Genomic DNA, 15,909 nt, shown 5'->3' with positions numbered 1-15,909 from the left:
TGTGGGAGAGTGGAGTGAGTGTGTGTGTGTGTGTGTGTGTGTGTGAGAGAGTATGGAGTGAGTGGGCGATCAAGAGAAAGCGAGAGGCAAGCTGAGTAGAGAAACGAGGCGGCAGCGGCAGCGGCAGCAGCAGCAGAGCGGCAGCAGCAGCAGCAGCAGAGCAGAGCGGCAGCGGCAGCGGCAGCGGCAGCAGCAGCAGCAGCAGAGCGGCAGCGGCAGCGGCAGCGGCAGCGGCAGCGGCAGCAGCAGTCCGGTTAGGGTTAGCAGTTCACAAAGGCGGCAGCTTCTCAAGATCAAGTGGAGCTCCTGTGTGTTGCTTTCCAACTGCTGGTAAAGGTGGAGGGGGTTAACCCCGGAGTGAGCAGCATCAACTTGGAGGTAGACAAATCTCCCCTGTGCTCTCTTTTTTTTTTAAGTATATTTTTTGGGCTTTTTTTTAATGCCTTTATTCGATAGTACAGTAGAGAGACAGGAAACTGACTTCTGTTCACTGGTGACGCAGACACACCTCCAAAGAGTAACGACGTGTTTATACTTTAACTAACATTATAACAGTTGTAGTAGTAGCTGTAACATTAGTCTAGTAGTAGTATTAGTAGTAGTATTAGTCCGCATTACAGGAACCGTGCGTTTGAGAACTTTTAAAGGTTTTTACTTGTGTTTTTTTTTTTTTTTCCAGGAAGTGAAAATAGTGCGAAAGCTTCCCGTGTCTATGGGTTTTTTTTTATCGGGGGTTTCTATCGACAGACGCGCCGATGTCGCTTACGTTCCTGGAGCGTTTGTCGTGCACTAATGTTCGATAATATTTTCACTATTTTCAGAGTAGTTTGTTAGTTTTAAGTCAAGGTTGGATAATAGATACTTCAGGGTGGGGGGGGGTTCTGATTTACAGCTCTGTGGTTTTTATGGACCATGTGACACTCATGCCTTTGGGTCTAACCCTTTGCAATGAGTTGGACTTCCTCCTCTGTCTCCTCACTCCATCCTGGTGAATCCCTCTGCTTGGACTACTTGATGAGAGCCAGACCACAGCTCAGAGGTGAGATGACGACCTCTAACCTGACTATTGGTCACAGTGTTAGCTGTGAGATTTCTCCTGTTCACTCCTTAATCCATTTTTAATCAAAATGAAAATGAAGAAACTATATGTTTAAACTGCGTACTTTTCAGCTAATTTTTTCACCATGCAGGAAAAAGCTTAAAAGACCAGCCCACCGTCTCTCCAGCTACATGTCCATGAGCAGTGACGAGGCAATGGATCATCCTACATTTAGAAAAAGACACCGTTCTGATGAACAGAGGTGAGAATTCAACACTGATTATGGTTTGCTTTTTGTCACCCACTCAGGTGTAATATATAAAGTTTTAAATGTGTATTTGGCCACTTATGAATAACCTAACATAGGTGGAGAGTAAACCTACAGTAAACCAGTTACACTGCATCTGCAAAAGCTAAGAAACTAATTTATGATAAACAATGTCAATGATAAAAGGGTTTCATCCACAGTTCAGGCTCAGTAAAGAGCTCAGTCAATTACTCCCCAACCTTATGAAATTTATTAATGACATATTTTTATCCTCTTTGACTGGCCAAAACATCTTTTTTTTAAACTATATTATTATTCTATTCCTTATGCACACACCAAAATTCAGAAAGCAAAGCATGTATTTAGGCACTTTAAAACAAACATCAGTATAAAACACATGAAATGACTTTCTTCTCAGGCAGAAAACAGTATTTTATTATGGTACTATTACTATTAGGGTACCCGCTAATAGAACATATCAAAATTTTGACTAAGGTATGAAATGATATTTGATTAAATAATTTCACATCGTTACTGTCTGGATAGTTCCTCTCCATCATCTATTAAGTCCATTCATGTCACAAAAGCAATAAATAATAATAATATATCCCCAAACGTTTTCAAATATCCTTTTTCCCTTTAATATATTAGTGAAGCTTGGTAGGTTAGTCTTTTTCCAACATAATACAGTCCATCAGTTTGTGTATTGCCCTTAATAATTCCTCACATAAAATCATGTTTACGTATAAAGTGGTGTCATAACCATGTTTTTTACTTGTGTTCTGTTCAGCACGTTTCTTTTCTCAGAAAACGATACAGAGGAGGACGTTTCAACAGATGATGGTTATATCGTCCCCTCTTCAGACCATCGGTGAGTCAAACTGGTCACACTGGCTGTAACATGAAAACAGCATTTTAAAATTTCAGCTGTTTAATTAGACGTTTTAGTTTTGCAGAACTGAAGCGTATAGAAGAGAAGGGAGGGGGTCCCTTGAACATCATGTACTGCAGCAGCTGGTGAGGCAGGATGGCTAACAAGTTATTTTCCCACCCTGGTCGTCTTCCTCTTTCCCACCAGAGTCCCTTTGGAGAGACCAGGTTCCCCTGAACTCAGTGGTGTGTCCAAGAGGAGTGAGAGGTCAAAAGGTCACCTCACCAATGTCAGAAAAAGACCCTCCTCTCATAAAAAGAAGTAAGTTTTACTAACATTAGAATCTAACTCACTGACAGATTCTGAAATGAAACAAAATAAAGAACAACACACAAAGGTGAATATACACTCACTGAGTAGTCACCAAGCAGAAAAACATCCATTAATGAACAACATGTCCAACCTTGAGGTGGATGAGCTACAACAAAATGCTCAGTACAACCACTCGGATACAAGCTGACACTGGGCAGCTCTAGTGGAATAATGACTTGCTATACGAGCGTACAACAATGCTTTTACATGTCAGTGCAGTTACAGGTCATGCCTCCAGAGGGAGCTGTGCAAAGTCTGATAAATAACAGTCTGAAAAGTACGAGGAATTCTGAGAATAAGAAAAATGTGGGGGGGGGTGGGGATATGCTTCGGCATACATTGAGCATCAGCCCAGAACATGGGTGTGACACTGGCGGGTTACAAGGAGGTGTGTGAGTCATTGTTAAAATCAAATGTATTGCTTAAAGGGTATCTAATATGCTTTTCCTTATCTTCTGTCATATGTATAATGTTAAAGTCGTGGATGTCATTTTAAATGTGGTCAAAGATTCAAATAATGAGGTAAACGTGTGTAAAAGTCCCTGAGAGATAAAAGCTCAGGTGTCAGACTGTTCTGAACACCAGGTTTCTTCTCATACAATCGTCGCCTCAGCTGGAAATGAGCATAATAGGTGCTCTTTAATGGAGATTAAACATTTGTTTGTAAGTTAAGATATAATGGAAGCTGATATATCAGAATGCCTCCACAGAATTGACCAAGAGAGTTCAGAAGTTCTCAGTGGTCAGTCTGCCCTGCTGAATCAAATGGACCTGGACGTTGTATTTACGGTATGTAAATGTGCAAAGATACCTTTTTCCCCTGTTACAAATGTTAACTTCCATTCTATCAATGATAGTGTCCATACTGAACTTTTTAGAAATAATGCTGCTGTGTTCTATGAGTTTAGAATCGATATTAAATCAAATTTTATTTTCCAGCTGCTTGAGAAGAACATTGTCACTTTTGTGAAGAACGAGCTGAAGATGCTGCAGAGGTTTCTGACACCAGATTATGCAGAATCTGTCGAGGGGCAGAGGAACGATGAGGAAGTGATGAACAAAGAGGAGCAAGAGCAGAGGAGCACCTCAAAGGCATTTCTGAAGATCACACAGCACTACCTGAGGAGAATGAAGCAGGAGGTGCTGGCTGACATTCTGCAGAGCAGTAAGAGGATTTTAATACCTTAAACTTGAGGGAAAGAAGAAATGGGAGATGACTACATTTAACTGTCATAAGCAGCTTTAACAGTCTACACATCTCCTTAGCATGGGTTAAAGTCTGCCAGGGCCCAGTGCAGTGGAGCCTGAATGCTTCATGGCAGAGCTGCACACCAGTTCCTGAGGATTAGCTTGAAATGTCCCACAGCAGCCGCAGGTTAGAAGAATAAATCAAAGGCACCTCAGCAATTTTGGTTTGTACCGTCAGACCTCTCTCTCAGTATTGATAAGAATACCTCAGTTCAGGATATCTGCAGAGAGAGAGAGGAGCAGTTCAACACCACTATATTTAGACAGTTTATGAGACTACATCTTTATAATGTGGCAGCAGTATCTCGACCTGTGGACAGACACACAATCATGCTGTCGGACTAGTAGGGTTGCGCTCAGGTGCAAACTCATTCATTCTCCAAAAGAAATGTTCCTTTCATTGTTTACTGTAACCTCTGCTCATGTAATCTTTGTGTTGTTTGCTCACTCAGAATGGCCTGCTGCCAATTGCCAGCGTAAAGTCAAATCTAATCTGAAGAAGAAGTTCAGTTGTTTGTTTGAGGGGATCGCAAAAGCAGGAAACCAAACCCTTCTGAATCAGATGTACACGGAGCTCTACATCACAGAGGGAGGGACTGGAAAGGTCAGTAATGAACATGAGGTCAGACAGATTGAAGCAGCATCCAGGAAACCAGACAGACCAGAAACAACAATCAAAAGTCAAGACATCTTTAAATGCACAGCTGGGAGAGATAAACCTGCACGAATACTGTTGACTACAGGAGTGGCTGGTATTGGGAAAACAGTCTTAACACAGAAGTTCACTCTGGACTGGGCGGAAGACAAAGCCAACCACAACATACAGTTCACATTCCCGTTCACTTTCAGAGAGCTGAATCTGCTGAAGGAGAAAAAGTTCAGCTTGGTGGAACTTGTTCATCACTTCTTTACTGAGACCAAAGAAGCAGGAATCTGCAGGTTTGAAGAGTTCCAGGTCGTGTTCATCTTTGACGGTCTGGACGAATGTCGGCCTCCTCTGGACTTCAACAACACTGAGATCCTGACTGATGTTACAGAATCCACCTCAGTGCACGTGCTGCTGACAAACCTCATCAGGGGGAAACTGCTTCCCTGCGCTCGCCTCTGGATAACCACACGACCTGCAGCAGCCAATCAGATCCCTCCTGAGTGTGTCGACATGGTGACAGAGGTCAGAGGGTTCACTGACCCACAGAAGGAGGAGTACTTCAGGAAGAGGTTCAGAGAGGGTCAGGAGCAGACCAACACAATAATTTCCCACATCAAGACCTCACGAAGCCTCCACATCATGTGCCACATCCCAGTCTTCTGCTGGATCACTGCTACAGTTCTGGAGGAGGTGTTGAAAACCAGAGAGGGAGGAGAGCTGCCCAAGACCCTGACTGAGCTGTACATCCACTTCCTGGTGGTTCAGACCAAACTGAAGAATGTCAAGTATGATGGAGGATCTGAGACAGATCCACACTGGGGTCCAGAGAACAGGAAGATGATTGAGTCTCTGGGAAAACTGGCTTTTGAGCAGCTGCAGAAAGGAAACCTGATCTTCTACGAATCAGACCTGACGGAGTGTGGCATCGATATCAGAGCAGCCTCAGTGTACTCGGGAGTGTTCACACAGATCTTTAAAGAGGAGAGAGGCCTGTACCAGGACAAGGTGTTCTGCTTCATCCATCTGAGTGTTCAGGAGTTTCTGGCTGCTCTTCATGTCCATCTGACCTTCATCAACTCCGGAGTGAATCTGTTTTCAGAAGAAGAAACAACCTGCCAGAGATCTAACGCAGCCAATGTAAAATCTGACCTAAAGTGCCTTCACCAGAGTGCAGTGAATAAAGCCTTAGAGAGTCAAAATGGACACCTGGACTTGTTAATCCGCTTCTTACTGGGCCTGTCTCTGCAGACCAATCAGATTCTTCTACGAGGCCTAGTGACAGGATCAGGTGGGAGACCAGAGACCAATCAGGAAACGATTGAGTACATCAAGAAGAAGACTGGGGAGAAAGCCTCTGCAGAGAGAAACATAAATCTGTTCTACTGTCTGAATGAACTGAACGATCACTCTCTAGAGCAGGAGATCCAACAGTACCTGAGTTCAGGAAGACTTTCCAAAGAAAACCTCTCTCCTGCTCAGTGGTCAGCTCTGGTCTTCATTTTACTATCATCAGGACAGGATATGGACGTGTTTGACCTGAAGAAATACTCTGCTTCAGACCTGGGTCTCCTGAGGCTGCTGCCAGTGGTCAAAACCTCCAAAAAATCTGTGTAAGTTTAGAGATACTAGGTTGAATTGAATGTATTGAATATACAGTATTTTTTAAAACACTGCCATCTAGGAGGGAAAAAAAGAAATAACTCTGTTTTCTATCATTTCCTCTCAAGGATGAGTGGCTGTAACCTATCACACAGAGGTTGTGAAGCTCTGACCTCAGTTCTCACCTGCCAGTCTTCTAGTCTGAAAGAGCTGGACCTGAGTTACAACAACCTGCAGGATTCAGGAGTGAAGCAGGTCTCAGCTGCTCTGCAGTGTTCAGATTGTAGACTGGAAACTCTCAGGTTAGATTATTCAGTTTTTTTTTCCTGGCCTATTGCAGTGTTCACAGTAGACTGAGAAGGGATCCTTAATCTCTTTCACAGTGTCTTTGTATTCACTAAACATCCTGAAGCTAAAAGCAGCTCCTAACTGACCGGATCTTTGCTTGAGGAAGCTTTGTGTAACTGGACTTTGAATTTTAATTGATTTTGATGTTTTGATGTTATTTGACTTCTCTCTCTTCATTGCTTCCTCAGGGTGAGTGGCTGTGAGCTCACAAAGAGGAGCTACAAAGCTCTAGCCTCAGTTCTCAGCTGCAAGTCGTCCAGCCTGAAGGTGCTGGACCTGAGTGACAACCACATGCTTGAATCAGACGTGAAGCTCATCTCTGTTGAACTGAGGAGTCCACACTGTAAACTAGAAACTCTCAGGTTGGCACACAATGACACATTCATGTGCATTCTTGCAAAATCCCGATATTGAATAATCAAATGTAACTAGCGAAACGTAATATTGCATGTTGAATATGTTATTCACTAGAATCAAAGCACATACAAGATGAACTGATGCAAATACTGCAAATTTCCCTATTTTTTTCGTGCCAACAACATGGTTCTACAGAGGGTCAGTCAACTACAGACTGAAATACCTCAACAGCTTTTGAATGGATTATCAGGAACGACTGGTTCAGTCATTCATATTCCCTCAAGATGTGTCCTATTAACTTTGCTGCTTTTTCATCGAGCACCATCATCAGGTCAAATGTGCTTTGTGTTCAGTTCATCTTCAGGGGGACATGAGTGTGTGAACCAAATTTCATGGCAATCCATCCAGCAGTGGTTGAGATATTTCAGTCAGGATCAAAGTGGTGGGCTGATTGACAAACTGACATTGCCATTCATAAAAAGTATTACATTAGCATGGCTAAAAATACAACTAAAAATTACTCCGGTATCCTGGGCACCTCAATAACAAGTATTTCTGCTTTTACCAGACTGAATCAAACCAGCTTCTCGGAGCAATCCTGTCAAAACCTCTCATCCGTTCTGAGCTCACAGTCTTCTAGTCTGAAAGAACTTGACCTGAGTAACAATGACCTGCAGGATTCAGGAGTGAAGCGGCTCTCTGTTGGACTGGGAAGTCAACACTGTAAACTGGAAACTCTCAGGTAAGAGTTCATCAGCTTGTTCACAGGATGCCTGATCTGCAACAGCAAGGCCAGTCCTATAAACGGATCTGGCATTGACTGACTGACTGAGTGATAAGGTTTCATCATTGGTCCACTGGCCGAATATTGGGAGTTTCCCCATTGGTTGTTGTGCTTTCTAAAGCAGTGTTGCCACAAAACAACCTTTGTCACTAGATAAATTGAGTTTTCAGACCTTTTTTAACGCCTTTTTTCAAAAAAGCACATGGTGGCAAATTTAGTGCCTCACAAGCGCAAGGTCTGACTATCCCTCCTTAGACACACCTCTCTATGCTGACTGCATGGCAGTTGACGTGAGGTTCTAACTTTCTAATCTGCTGTGATTTGGGTTATAATTACTTGTAAAATAGTCACTCACAGTCTTTGTCTTTAACTGTGTCTGTGTTTGGTGATTTTGTTAGACGACGTTGTGGTTATAAAATCAGGATTTAGCATCAGCTTGGAAATGGCTTGGAAGTTAATATGTAGTCTTAATGCGGTTAGGGTAAAAGATCTTCTCTGTGTCACTGCAGCGATGACATCACGCAGCCCTTGACTGTCAGAGGTCAGGTCAGGAGCTGCCGTTGCCATGGCAATGTGAAAATCTGCCCAGAATTTGGCTTCTACATGGCTTCAAACTATTGCAAATTATGAGAAAACCGTTACTTCTTTTCAAAAACCGAAAACACCGTGCCAGACACTGAAGCCAGAAGTTTCTACAGTCTCTATTTTATTCAGATATTCCTTAAAATGAGTGCGTAAGCTCAGTGCGGAGACAGAGTGAGATTCTTTTGAAATAAAAAAGACGATTACATTAGGTGTCAATGAGAGTGAGACAGGTATTGCTGCCGGACTCGGCACCCCCGTTTAAATTTTGTGCAGACCCTGCCTGTCAAAGTTACATTTTATGAATCCCAACAACTATGTCTACATTTTGAGAAAGAATTATTTGTCTCCTTTTTACGGTTTGGCCATGAGCTCGAGTTAAAAATAAAAATAAAGGTTATTTTTTACTGCTTCACGCACTCTAGCCAACTGACGCTTTCACTCTAACTTTGAAGAAAAAGTGATTTGCACTCCTCCTTTGAGTGCTCACAGTTTGAAAAGTTTACATGTTATGCATAAACAGTTGTTGTGTTTTTGAGAGAGCAGAAGTTTTCCTCCGTTTTATAGTTTGAATCACATTTCTACGTGCAGGTATGAGAGAGCTGGGTGACTCAGAAAAAAGGTGAAATTTTGTAGAAAAACTGTGAAATTTTGTAGAAAAACTGTGAAATTTTGTAGAAAAAAAGGTGACATTTTGTGGGTTTTTAAAGAAAATTCCAATGCATTTCTAATGCATTATTTATTCCCAGTATTTTGGGAATAACTTTGGGAAAAATTGGAATTTTAACACCAAAAGTCATAGCACCTCTTTCGGGATCAGGACGCACGTTTTGATGTATATATTACCGGGGTTTTCTCAAAGCTGCGGGACGAGATACGCGCCAAAATTTGGCGGAAGAATAATAATAAGTATGAGGAATATTAAAAGATGATCTCAGCTATTCTAGCTGTAGAGGATTGCCTCGGAGCTGAGCACCCGTGGCACTAATTATTTACATCAATGTTCGTTTGTAGGTTGTCAGGGTGTCAGATCACAGAGGAAGGCTGTTCTTCTCTGGCCTCAGCTCTGACGTCCAACCCCTCGCACCTTAGAGAGCTGGACTTGAGCTACAATCATCCGGGAGACTCAGGAGGGAAGCTGCTCTCTGATGGACTGGAGAATCCACAATGGAAACTGGAAAAACTCAGGTATGAAGAGGCTGTTCTTCATATCTGTTCCCAGTGGCAGTGTTAGAGCAGGGAACTAAGTGGCTAATTTATGTTTTGCCATCGATGTTTTATTAGTTTGTGCTGTATGTGCCTGGATATCAAAGTTTTACTTGGACAAAACACCATAACTCAAGAATTCATATGCTGTTTATGATACAATTTTAACACAAACAGGATAAAATGATGACATTTTATAACCAAAAGGTCAAAGGTCAACTTCACTGTGACATAATGTTCTGCAAAAACCCATTTCTGACCATTCAACAAAGTAACTCAGGAAGAAAAGGGGAGATTGTGACCATATTTCCTGCAACTTGACTGGTTTCTGGAGGCATACAACCATGAGGTGGTAATTCTAGCTGAAGCTCACTTACTCACTGAAGCAGCATAGTGTATATAACTGGGGAGGATATATTCTGCTGCTTTGAACCATGTGTTTGACGTTGATGAGTTTAAGTGTGCGATTGTTATAAGTTGATGCATATATGTTTGAGAGAATTTGAAGAGCAATTTGAAGGCCATGTTTCCATGAGTGTGGACGCATTACCCTGATCTCTCTCATTTCAGGCTGGACCATTGTGGAGAAGAATTGCTGAAACCAGGTCTGAAAAAATGTAAGTGTTTTTCATAGAGAGAATGCGACACATATTTATTCTTTTACTTTGAAATCTCACCTCAAAGCATACAACATACAAACACTGAGTTGTCAGTTTATTAGAAACACCTAGCCAAAACAAATTAAAGTCCCACCTGGAAATCTTTGTTAAATTTGGCACAAACATTAACTTAGACTCTGGGGTTAACTGATAAGATTTTGGTGTTCAAAGGTCATGGTCTGTATTGTGCATAGTGAACACAGTGCACTGATGAACTGCTCATAATTTATTGGATTATAAACTTCTACCGATTTATATCTTGGTCTCACCATCAGATGCATGTGAACTCACTCTGGACCCCAACACAGCGCACAGAAACCTCAAACTGTCTGAAAACAACAGATCGGTGATGAAGATGAAGGACGCCATGACATACTCTGATCACCCAGACAGATTTAACTGCTGCCAGCTGCTGTGTAGAGAGAGTCTGAGCGGCCGCTGTTACTGGGAGGTCGAGTGGGAAGGACTGGTTGATATAGCAGTGACTTACAGAGGAATACGAAGAGGGAACATGCCTGACTGCAGGTTTGGAGGGAATGACAAGTCCTGGAGTCTGTACTGCTCCGATGGTAATTACTCGGTGTGGCACAACAACCGAGAAACTGTCATACACCCACCTCCCTCCTCTGTCTTTAGCAGAGTAGCATTACATCTGGACTGGCCTGCTGGCACTCTGTCCTTCTATGGCGTCTCTTGGGACAAACTGATCCACCTCCACACCTTCAGCTGCACATTCACTGAACCTCTCTACCCTGGGTTTGGAGTAGGGACCTCAGTGTATCTGTGTGAGATGTAAGAAGGAGTTGTTGTTTTTTAACTCTTGTGTAGACAGGCAGTCACCCACCCCACTGCCGCATCCCCAAACATGTAGATGCATTTTGTGTCATAAATGCCACCCCTCTTTCTGAGTGTCATAACCAGACCGGTTGTGTGCCAGTTGTTCCTTATTCATTTAAAGCTCTTGCGCTTACTGCCTTTGTTCCTTTTTTCCTGTTTGTGTTTTTCAAATTTCCATAGGATGACTTTTAAAGCCAGGGTGAAAGCTGAAATAAGCTTATTTGATTAAAGTATTTAGATTAATATTATTTCTATTTTCTTGGGTTGGTTGGGAGTGTAAATGGGAAACGGAGGGTGGTAAGGGAAAGAATAAGTATGATTGTAATTTTTAGCATCACCAAGTGACCATACACCCAGTAGCATAATACAGTTATATTTAATATTAAGTGTGGAAAATTTGCAGGGTATATGAATGTGTATTTTTCATAGTCTTGCCAAACTATTTCCTAAATCCTGTATCTTCCCAGTTAAACCGTTCCATGTTTAATTCTGTATGTTTACTACAAATAAAGATCTATTACTGTATCAATTGTGAGTCATCATGGACTTGATCTTGTTACCTTTTGTCATTGAAGACACAAATCCTTCACTGTAATCTTGTCCCAGTAATGTGCAAGAGATGTTCAAAGAGAGCAGGTTGTGTCACCTGTCACCCACCAATGAGTTCTCTTGAGTTTCCAAAAAATTACATTTTCACTTGTCTCCAAAAACGACCTTGGCTTATCCAGATGTTGTTCTGCAGACACACTGACTTATCAAAAGGTAAGATCACAGGTAAGATTTCCTTCTCGTGACTCCTCCATGCAGACCCTTTTTGTGGTTAAACACTGCACCACACTACTCCTTCCTGCAGCTCTTTGCAGTCATGTTTATTTGTTTATTTGAAGGTTTTCTTGGTCTTCCACATCTTGTCTTGACTTCCAGTTTCCATTATCTGCTATTTCTGTAGTGACATTTCAGACAGTGGAAATTTCAAGTTGGAAATGCTTTGATATCTTTTTTTATAGCTTCCTGTTTTGTAGCATCACATAATTTCATTTTTCAGAGTCAGTCAGTTGCTTATAGGAGCCCATGGTTGCTGAGTATCACCACAAGTGACAGGTTTCACCTGCCTTACAAGTCCTAAGGTGTCAATTAAGCCCAAATGAATTGAAGTTCTGAGTGTTTTAATGTGTTTAAATTTAAGTAGAAGGGTCCCCAAACTTTTGCAAATGCCACAATTTGTTGAATTGATGTTTTATACATTTTAAGCTGCATTAACATTTAAGAAAAGTTCATTATTTCATGTTGTATTTATTTAATTTCACTTAAAAAAGAAAAGAAAAACAGTGGCCAAAATATAGAAAATGAGACCTTACTTTTCAAACTGGGAAAGGTTTAAACATTTAAATAAATCAAAACTGAATAACACAGTTTATTCAAGTACAACAAATAAGTGGAATATAAGCACATGGACTGGAAACATAAAGAAAGAAAAATATGTTATTGTATTTTATCTAATTTTATTTCATTTCTCATGTCCATTTGAGTTTACTGTCCATTTAAAAGCGGCGACGTTAAGAAGTGACTTTACGGAAGCAGGGGAGTCTTTTACCTAACATTTGCTAACATTTGTCCGTGTGAGCTAATTTTAAATTTTTGTAACACCCAGCATTGAACATACATCACATTTCTACCTGACGTTTCCAATAAAAAAAAAAAAACGTCACCTTTGTACAAAACTTATTCAAATCAAACGTTACCTCGACAGCGCTCCACCCCTCCGGCCCGTAATGGTTTCGTCCGTGTCTCCCCAGCATCAAACGCACATGTTGGGTGTGTTGTGCAGAGGATTGCGCTGATATTACGGCAAATATTGAAGCTCTGAGGGCTGTCACACCGCGGTTTCCTCTCCACAGACCACACACACAAGGGAATAAGTGTCACAGCCACTGAGAAATACTTTAAAAATTCACAGTCATCGCAGGAAACACTTGCAGGTGTGCGGGCGAGGAGGCTGACACGCGTCTCAGCGTGGCTGCGGGCTGCTACTGTCGGGACTCCACCGGACTGAAGGTACGTTCACCGACAACACATGCTGTCATTGTGTGTGTGTGTTAAACCAGCCGGGAGTCTGTTTTATTAAACCGACCCTCAGTCCAGCCTGTAGTTGTGTGTCAAAGCGGTTGTTGGAGTCGGTTTCGCCGGTTAGCAGCGCTCCGTTAGCTCTCAAATCAGCTGTCAGCAGCTCCATGTGAGACTCCAGCTGTTCAACCGGATAACGGCTCGGTGGGAAAATATAAAATGAACCGGATGTGGGGGAAAGAAAGAAGACGGTTCAGGGCTTTAATGGTCAGTTCTGACCCGGGTGGGGGTCTCGACATGGAGACAGCAGAGCGGAGGACGCTGAGTTAGCCGCCGGGTGCTGAACAGTGCCACGTAGCTAGCCGGTGAAGTTCTGCACAATCACTGCAGGAGGCTGCGTCTCATTCATGGCATGATGATGATGATGATGGTGATGATGATAATGGGGGGACACTCTCAGCAGACAGTGCAGGAAGAAGCAGCCTTTATCTTAAATAAATGCACCTTTACAACCATGTAAAAAATAGTTAAATAGATCATTAAATGATCTACACAGGTGGCACTTCATTATGGCCTCATTAACCTTCTGGAGGGGCCCTGGGGCAAAAGGACCCCTGGTAGTTTCATTAGTTACCCAGGCACCCAGAAACCAACCTGTGCCCCAGAGCTGAAATGACTAATTGATTAGACAATTGATAATGATAATTGATTAATCATCTTCCTCTCATAGTAAACTCTAAATTTGGGGAGTTAATTTGAGCTCCTGGAAATAATAATGTCCACTTTTCAATATTATTTTGCCACTTTTATAAACTAAAACAATCAATTTATCAAAGAAAATAATTGTCAGATCGACTGATTATGAGAGTAATTGTTGGTCGCAGCCTTACGGCACTGCTTTGATGGATTAATACGACCTCAGCCGAGGTTTTCTCTGCGTTAATTACTTTGTCTCGCAGACAAAAATGAAGCAGTGTGATAAAACACAAGTTTACAGCAAATAAGATCAATATAAACTTAAACAATGAAGGTCCTCAACAAGACAAGGATACAAGATGGAGGATTAAGGAGCCGTCAGTGCTACAAATGTTCAGCAAATTTGAAGTTAATCAAATAATATTGACCAACTTCAGAGCACCAACGACGTGTGTGTGTGTGTGTGTGTGTGTGTATGTGTGTGTGTGTGTGTGTGTGTGTGTGTGTGTGTGTGTGTGTGTGTACACAAACAATTAGACTTTTTGCCTGTTTTGAAAAGCTTCACCTATTATTATGATCGACTAATTTGCCAGTTATTTTCTTGATTAACTCATTAATGATTTGGTTTATAAAAAAATTTTCTTTGTGAAAATACGTTTTATAAAAATCTGAAATTATTCAGTTCAAAATGAGAAGCAGGAACGTTTTTTGCTTCTAAAAGACTGAAACTGATTGTGATTATCAAAACAGCTGCTGATACGTTTTCTGCCGATCAAACAATGGATTAATCGACTGATCATTGCAGCTCTAGTTTTCTTTAAACAATGCCTATTTTGTTCAATGACCAGGTCAAAGGTCAACGGTTACATCGACTTGCACATTTTACAAAAACAAAAACAAGTGTCACAATCTAGTTGCCTGGTGAAATATTTCTCAGCTGATGTATAAACCCTTCATTTCCCTTTATTCCAAACCTGTCCTCCATCTTTTCCCATCAGGCTTTGAGGCTCGCCGAGCGACGCCATGAGCTCCAGGGTGTGTAAGAACTGCGGCGGCTCGGACATCGATGTGGACCATGCGCGCGGCGACGCCGTCTGCATGGGCTGTGGCTCCGTGCTGGAGGACAACATCATCGTGTCCGAGGTGGAGTTCGTGGAGACGGGAGGCGGAGGGTCGTCGGCCGTCGGACAGTTTGTCTCTTCACAAGGTGAGGATGACGAGCTGAGCTGCCGGGTCACATGACACGTTGATGAGGTCAGGTGACTCGACCTCGACATGTGAGATCATTGATTCAAATTTAAACCTTTAGGATTTTGTTCTAACATCAGTGTAGATCAGTCATGTGTGAACTCTCCTCCACTGTTAACCACTAGGACTCAAGGATGAACAGAGTAAACTTTGGTGGCTAAAGGTCAAAGGTCAAGGCCACTGTGACATCACACAATGTGGTTTTGGCCTTGTAAATACAATATCTCCGTAAAGCCTCGAGGGAATTTCTTCAAATTTGGTAAAAACGTTCACCTGGACTCAAGGATGAATTGATTAGATTTTGGGGGCTTAAGGTCAAAGGTCAAGATCACGGTGACCTCACAAAACATGATATTTGGCCTTGTGAACGCTATATATCGAGGACTCCTCAAGGGAATCCCCTCAAATGTGGCACAAACGTTCACTTGGACTCAAAGATGAACTGATTAGATTTTCAGGGTCATAGGTCAAAGGTCAAGGTCACAGTGACCCTTACAAAATACAGTTTTGGCCTTGTGAACGCACTCTCCATCATGAAGGAACTGCTTAAGATTTGGTACAAACGTTCGCTTGGACTCGAGGACAAGCTGATTCGATTTTGGTGATCAAAAGTCAAAGGTCAAGGTCACGGTGACCTAAGAAAACTCTTTTTAGCCATTACTACAGCAATTATGACAAAATTTCACACATACACTGTATAAACAGGAATGAAACCTGAAACTAGTGGCGGAGGCATTCAACCGCAAGCCGGTGATTTCTAGTTTCTATTACTTCTGAACTTGAATTATTTCCTCTAACCTGGGTGTAAAGTTAAATGTGATAACCATCCAGAGGAGAACAGGCCACAGGTGTAAGATCAGTGTTTGTTGTGGTTTGATTAGTTTACGGTCACCAACAGAAACCAAGTTTGAGAGCAGACAAAAACCAGTTGGCTGCCGGTGTGATGTTTGCTGGTCTTGTTGCTTGTGTCGGGATGCTTTGGGAGAGGTGGCTCTGGTCTTTGTGCTGAACTGTTTCTGGGTGTTTTCATATTAAAACTGACAAAAATTGTTGATGTGGACTCTGGACCAGCACTGACGCAT

At 42.0% G+C, this 15,909-nt stretch overlaps 2 protein-coding genes across 2 annotated transcripts in view; both read left to right on the top strand.

Annotated features, from left to right (window-relative positions):
* The first annotated feature begins 257 nt into the window (after positions 1-257).
* LOC111659892 (uncharacterized) lies at positions 258-11,348 on the top strand. Its single transcript, XM_023412991.2, has 13 exons — positions 258-1,039; positions 1,191-1,301; positions 2,098-2,178; positions 2,386-2,499; positions 3,261-3,339; positions 3,490-3,715; positions 4,251-6,057; positions 6,175-6,348; positions 6,583-6,756; positions 7,320-7,493; positions 9,132-9,305; positions 9,894-9,940; positions 10,258-11,348. The coding sequence occupies exons 2-13, from the start codon at positions 1,231-1,233 to the stop codon at positions 10,776-10,778; spliced, it is 3,642 nt and encodes a 1,213-aa protein (XP_023268759.1). The 5' UTR covers positions 258-1,039; positions 1,191-1,230; the 3' UTR covers positions 10,779-11,348.
* Positions 11,349-12,621: 1,273 nt separating this feature from the next.
* The window catches only part of brf1a (BRF1 general transcription factor IIIB subunit a), a 105,574-nt gene continuing 102,286 nt past the window's right edge, over positions 12,622-15,909 (top strand). The window contains exons 1-2 of the mRNA XM_023412979.2: positions 12,622-12,874; positions 14,578-14,786. Of these exons, the coding sequence (XP_023268747.1) occupies positions 14,603-14,786 (184 nt within the window). The 5' untranslated portion in view covers positions 12,622-12,874; positions 14,578-14,602. The remainder of the gene's footprint in view (positions 12,875-14,577; positions 14,787-15,909) is intronic.

Source organism: Seriola lalandi, unplaced genomic scaffold (assembly GCF_002814215.2).
Source record: "Seriola lalandi dorsalis isolate HSWRI2012SDOR001 ecotype SW California unplaced genomic scaffold, Sedor1 jcf7180002054497, whole genome shotgun sequence".
Classification (NCBI taxonomy): Eukaryota; Metazoa; Chordata; class Actinopteri; order Carangiformes; family Carangidae; genus Seriola; species Seriola lalandi.
The sequence above is the reverse complement of the archived record's forward strand: the minus strand, read 5'-3'. Positions and strand labels throughout refer to the sequence as shown.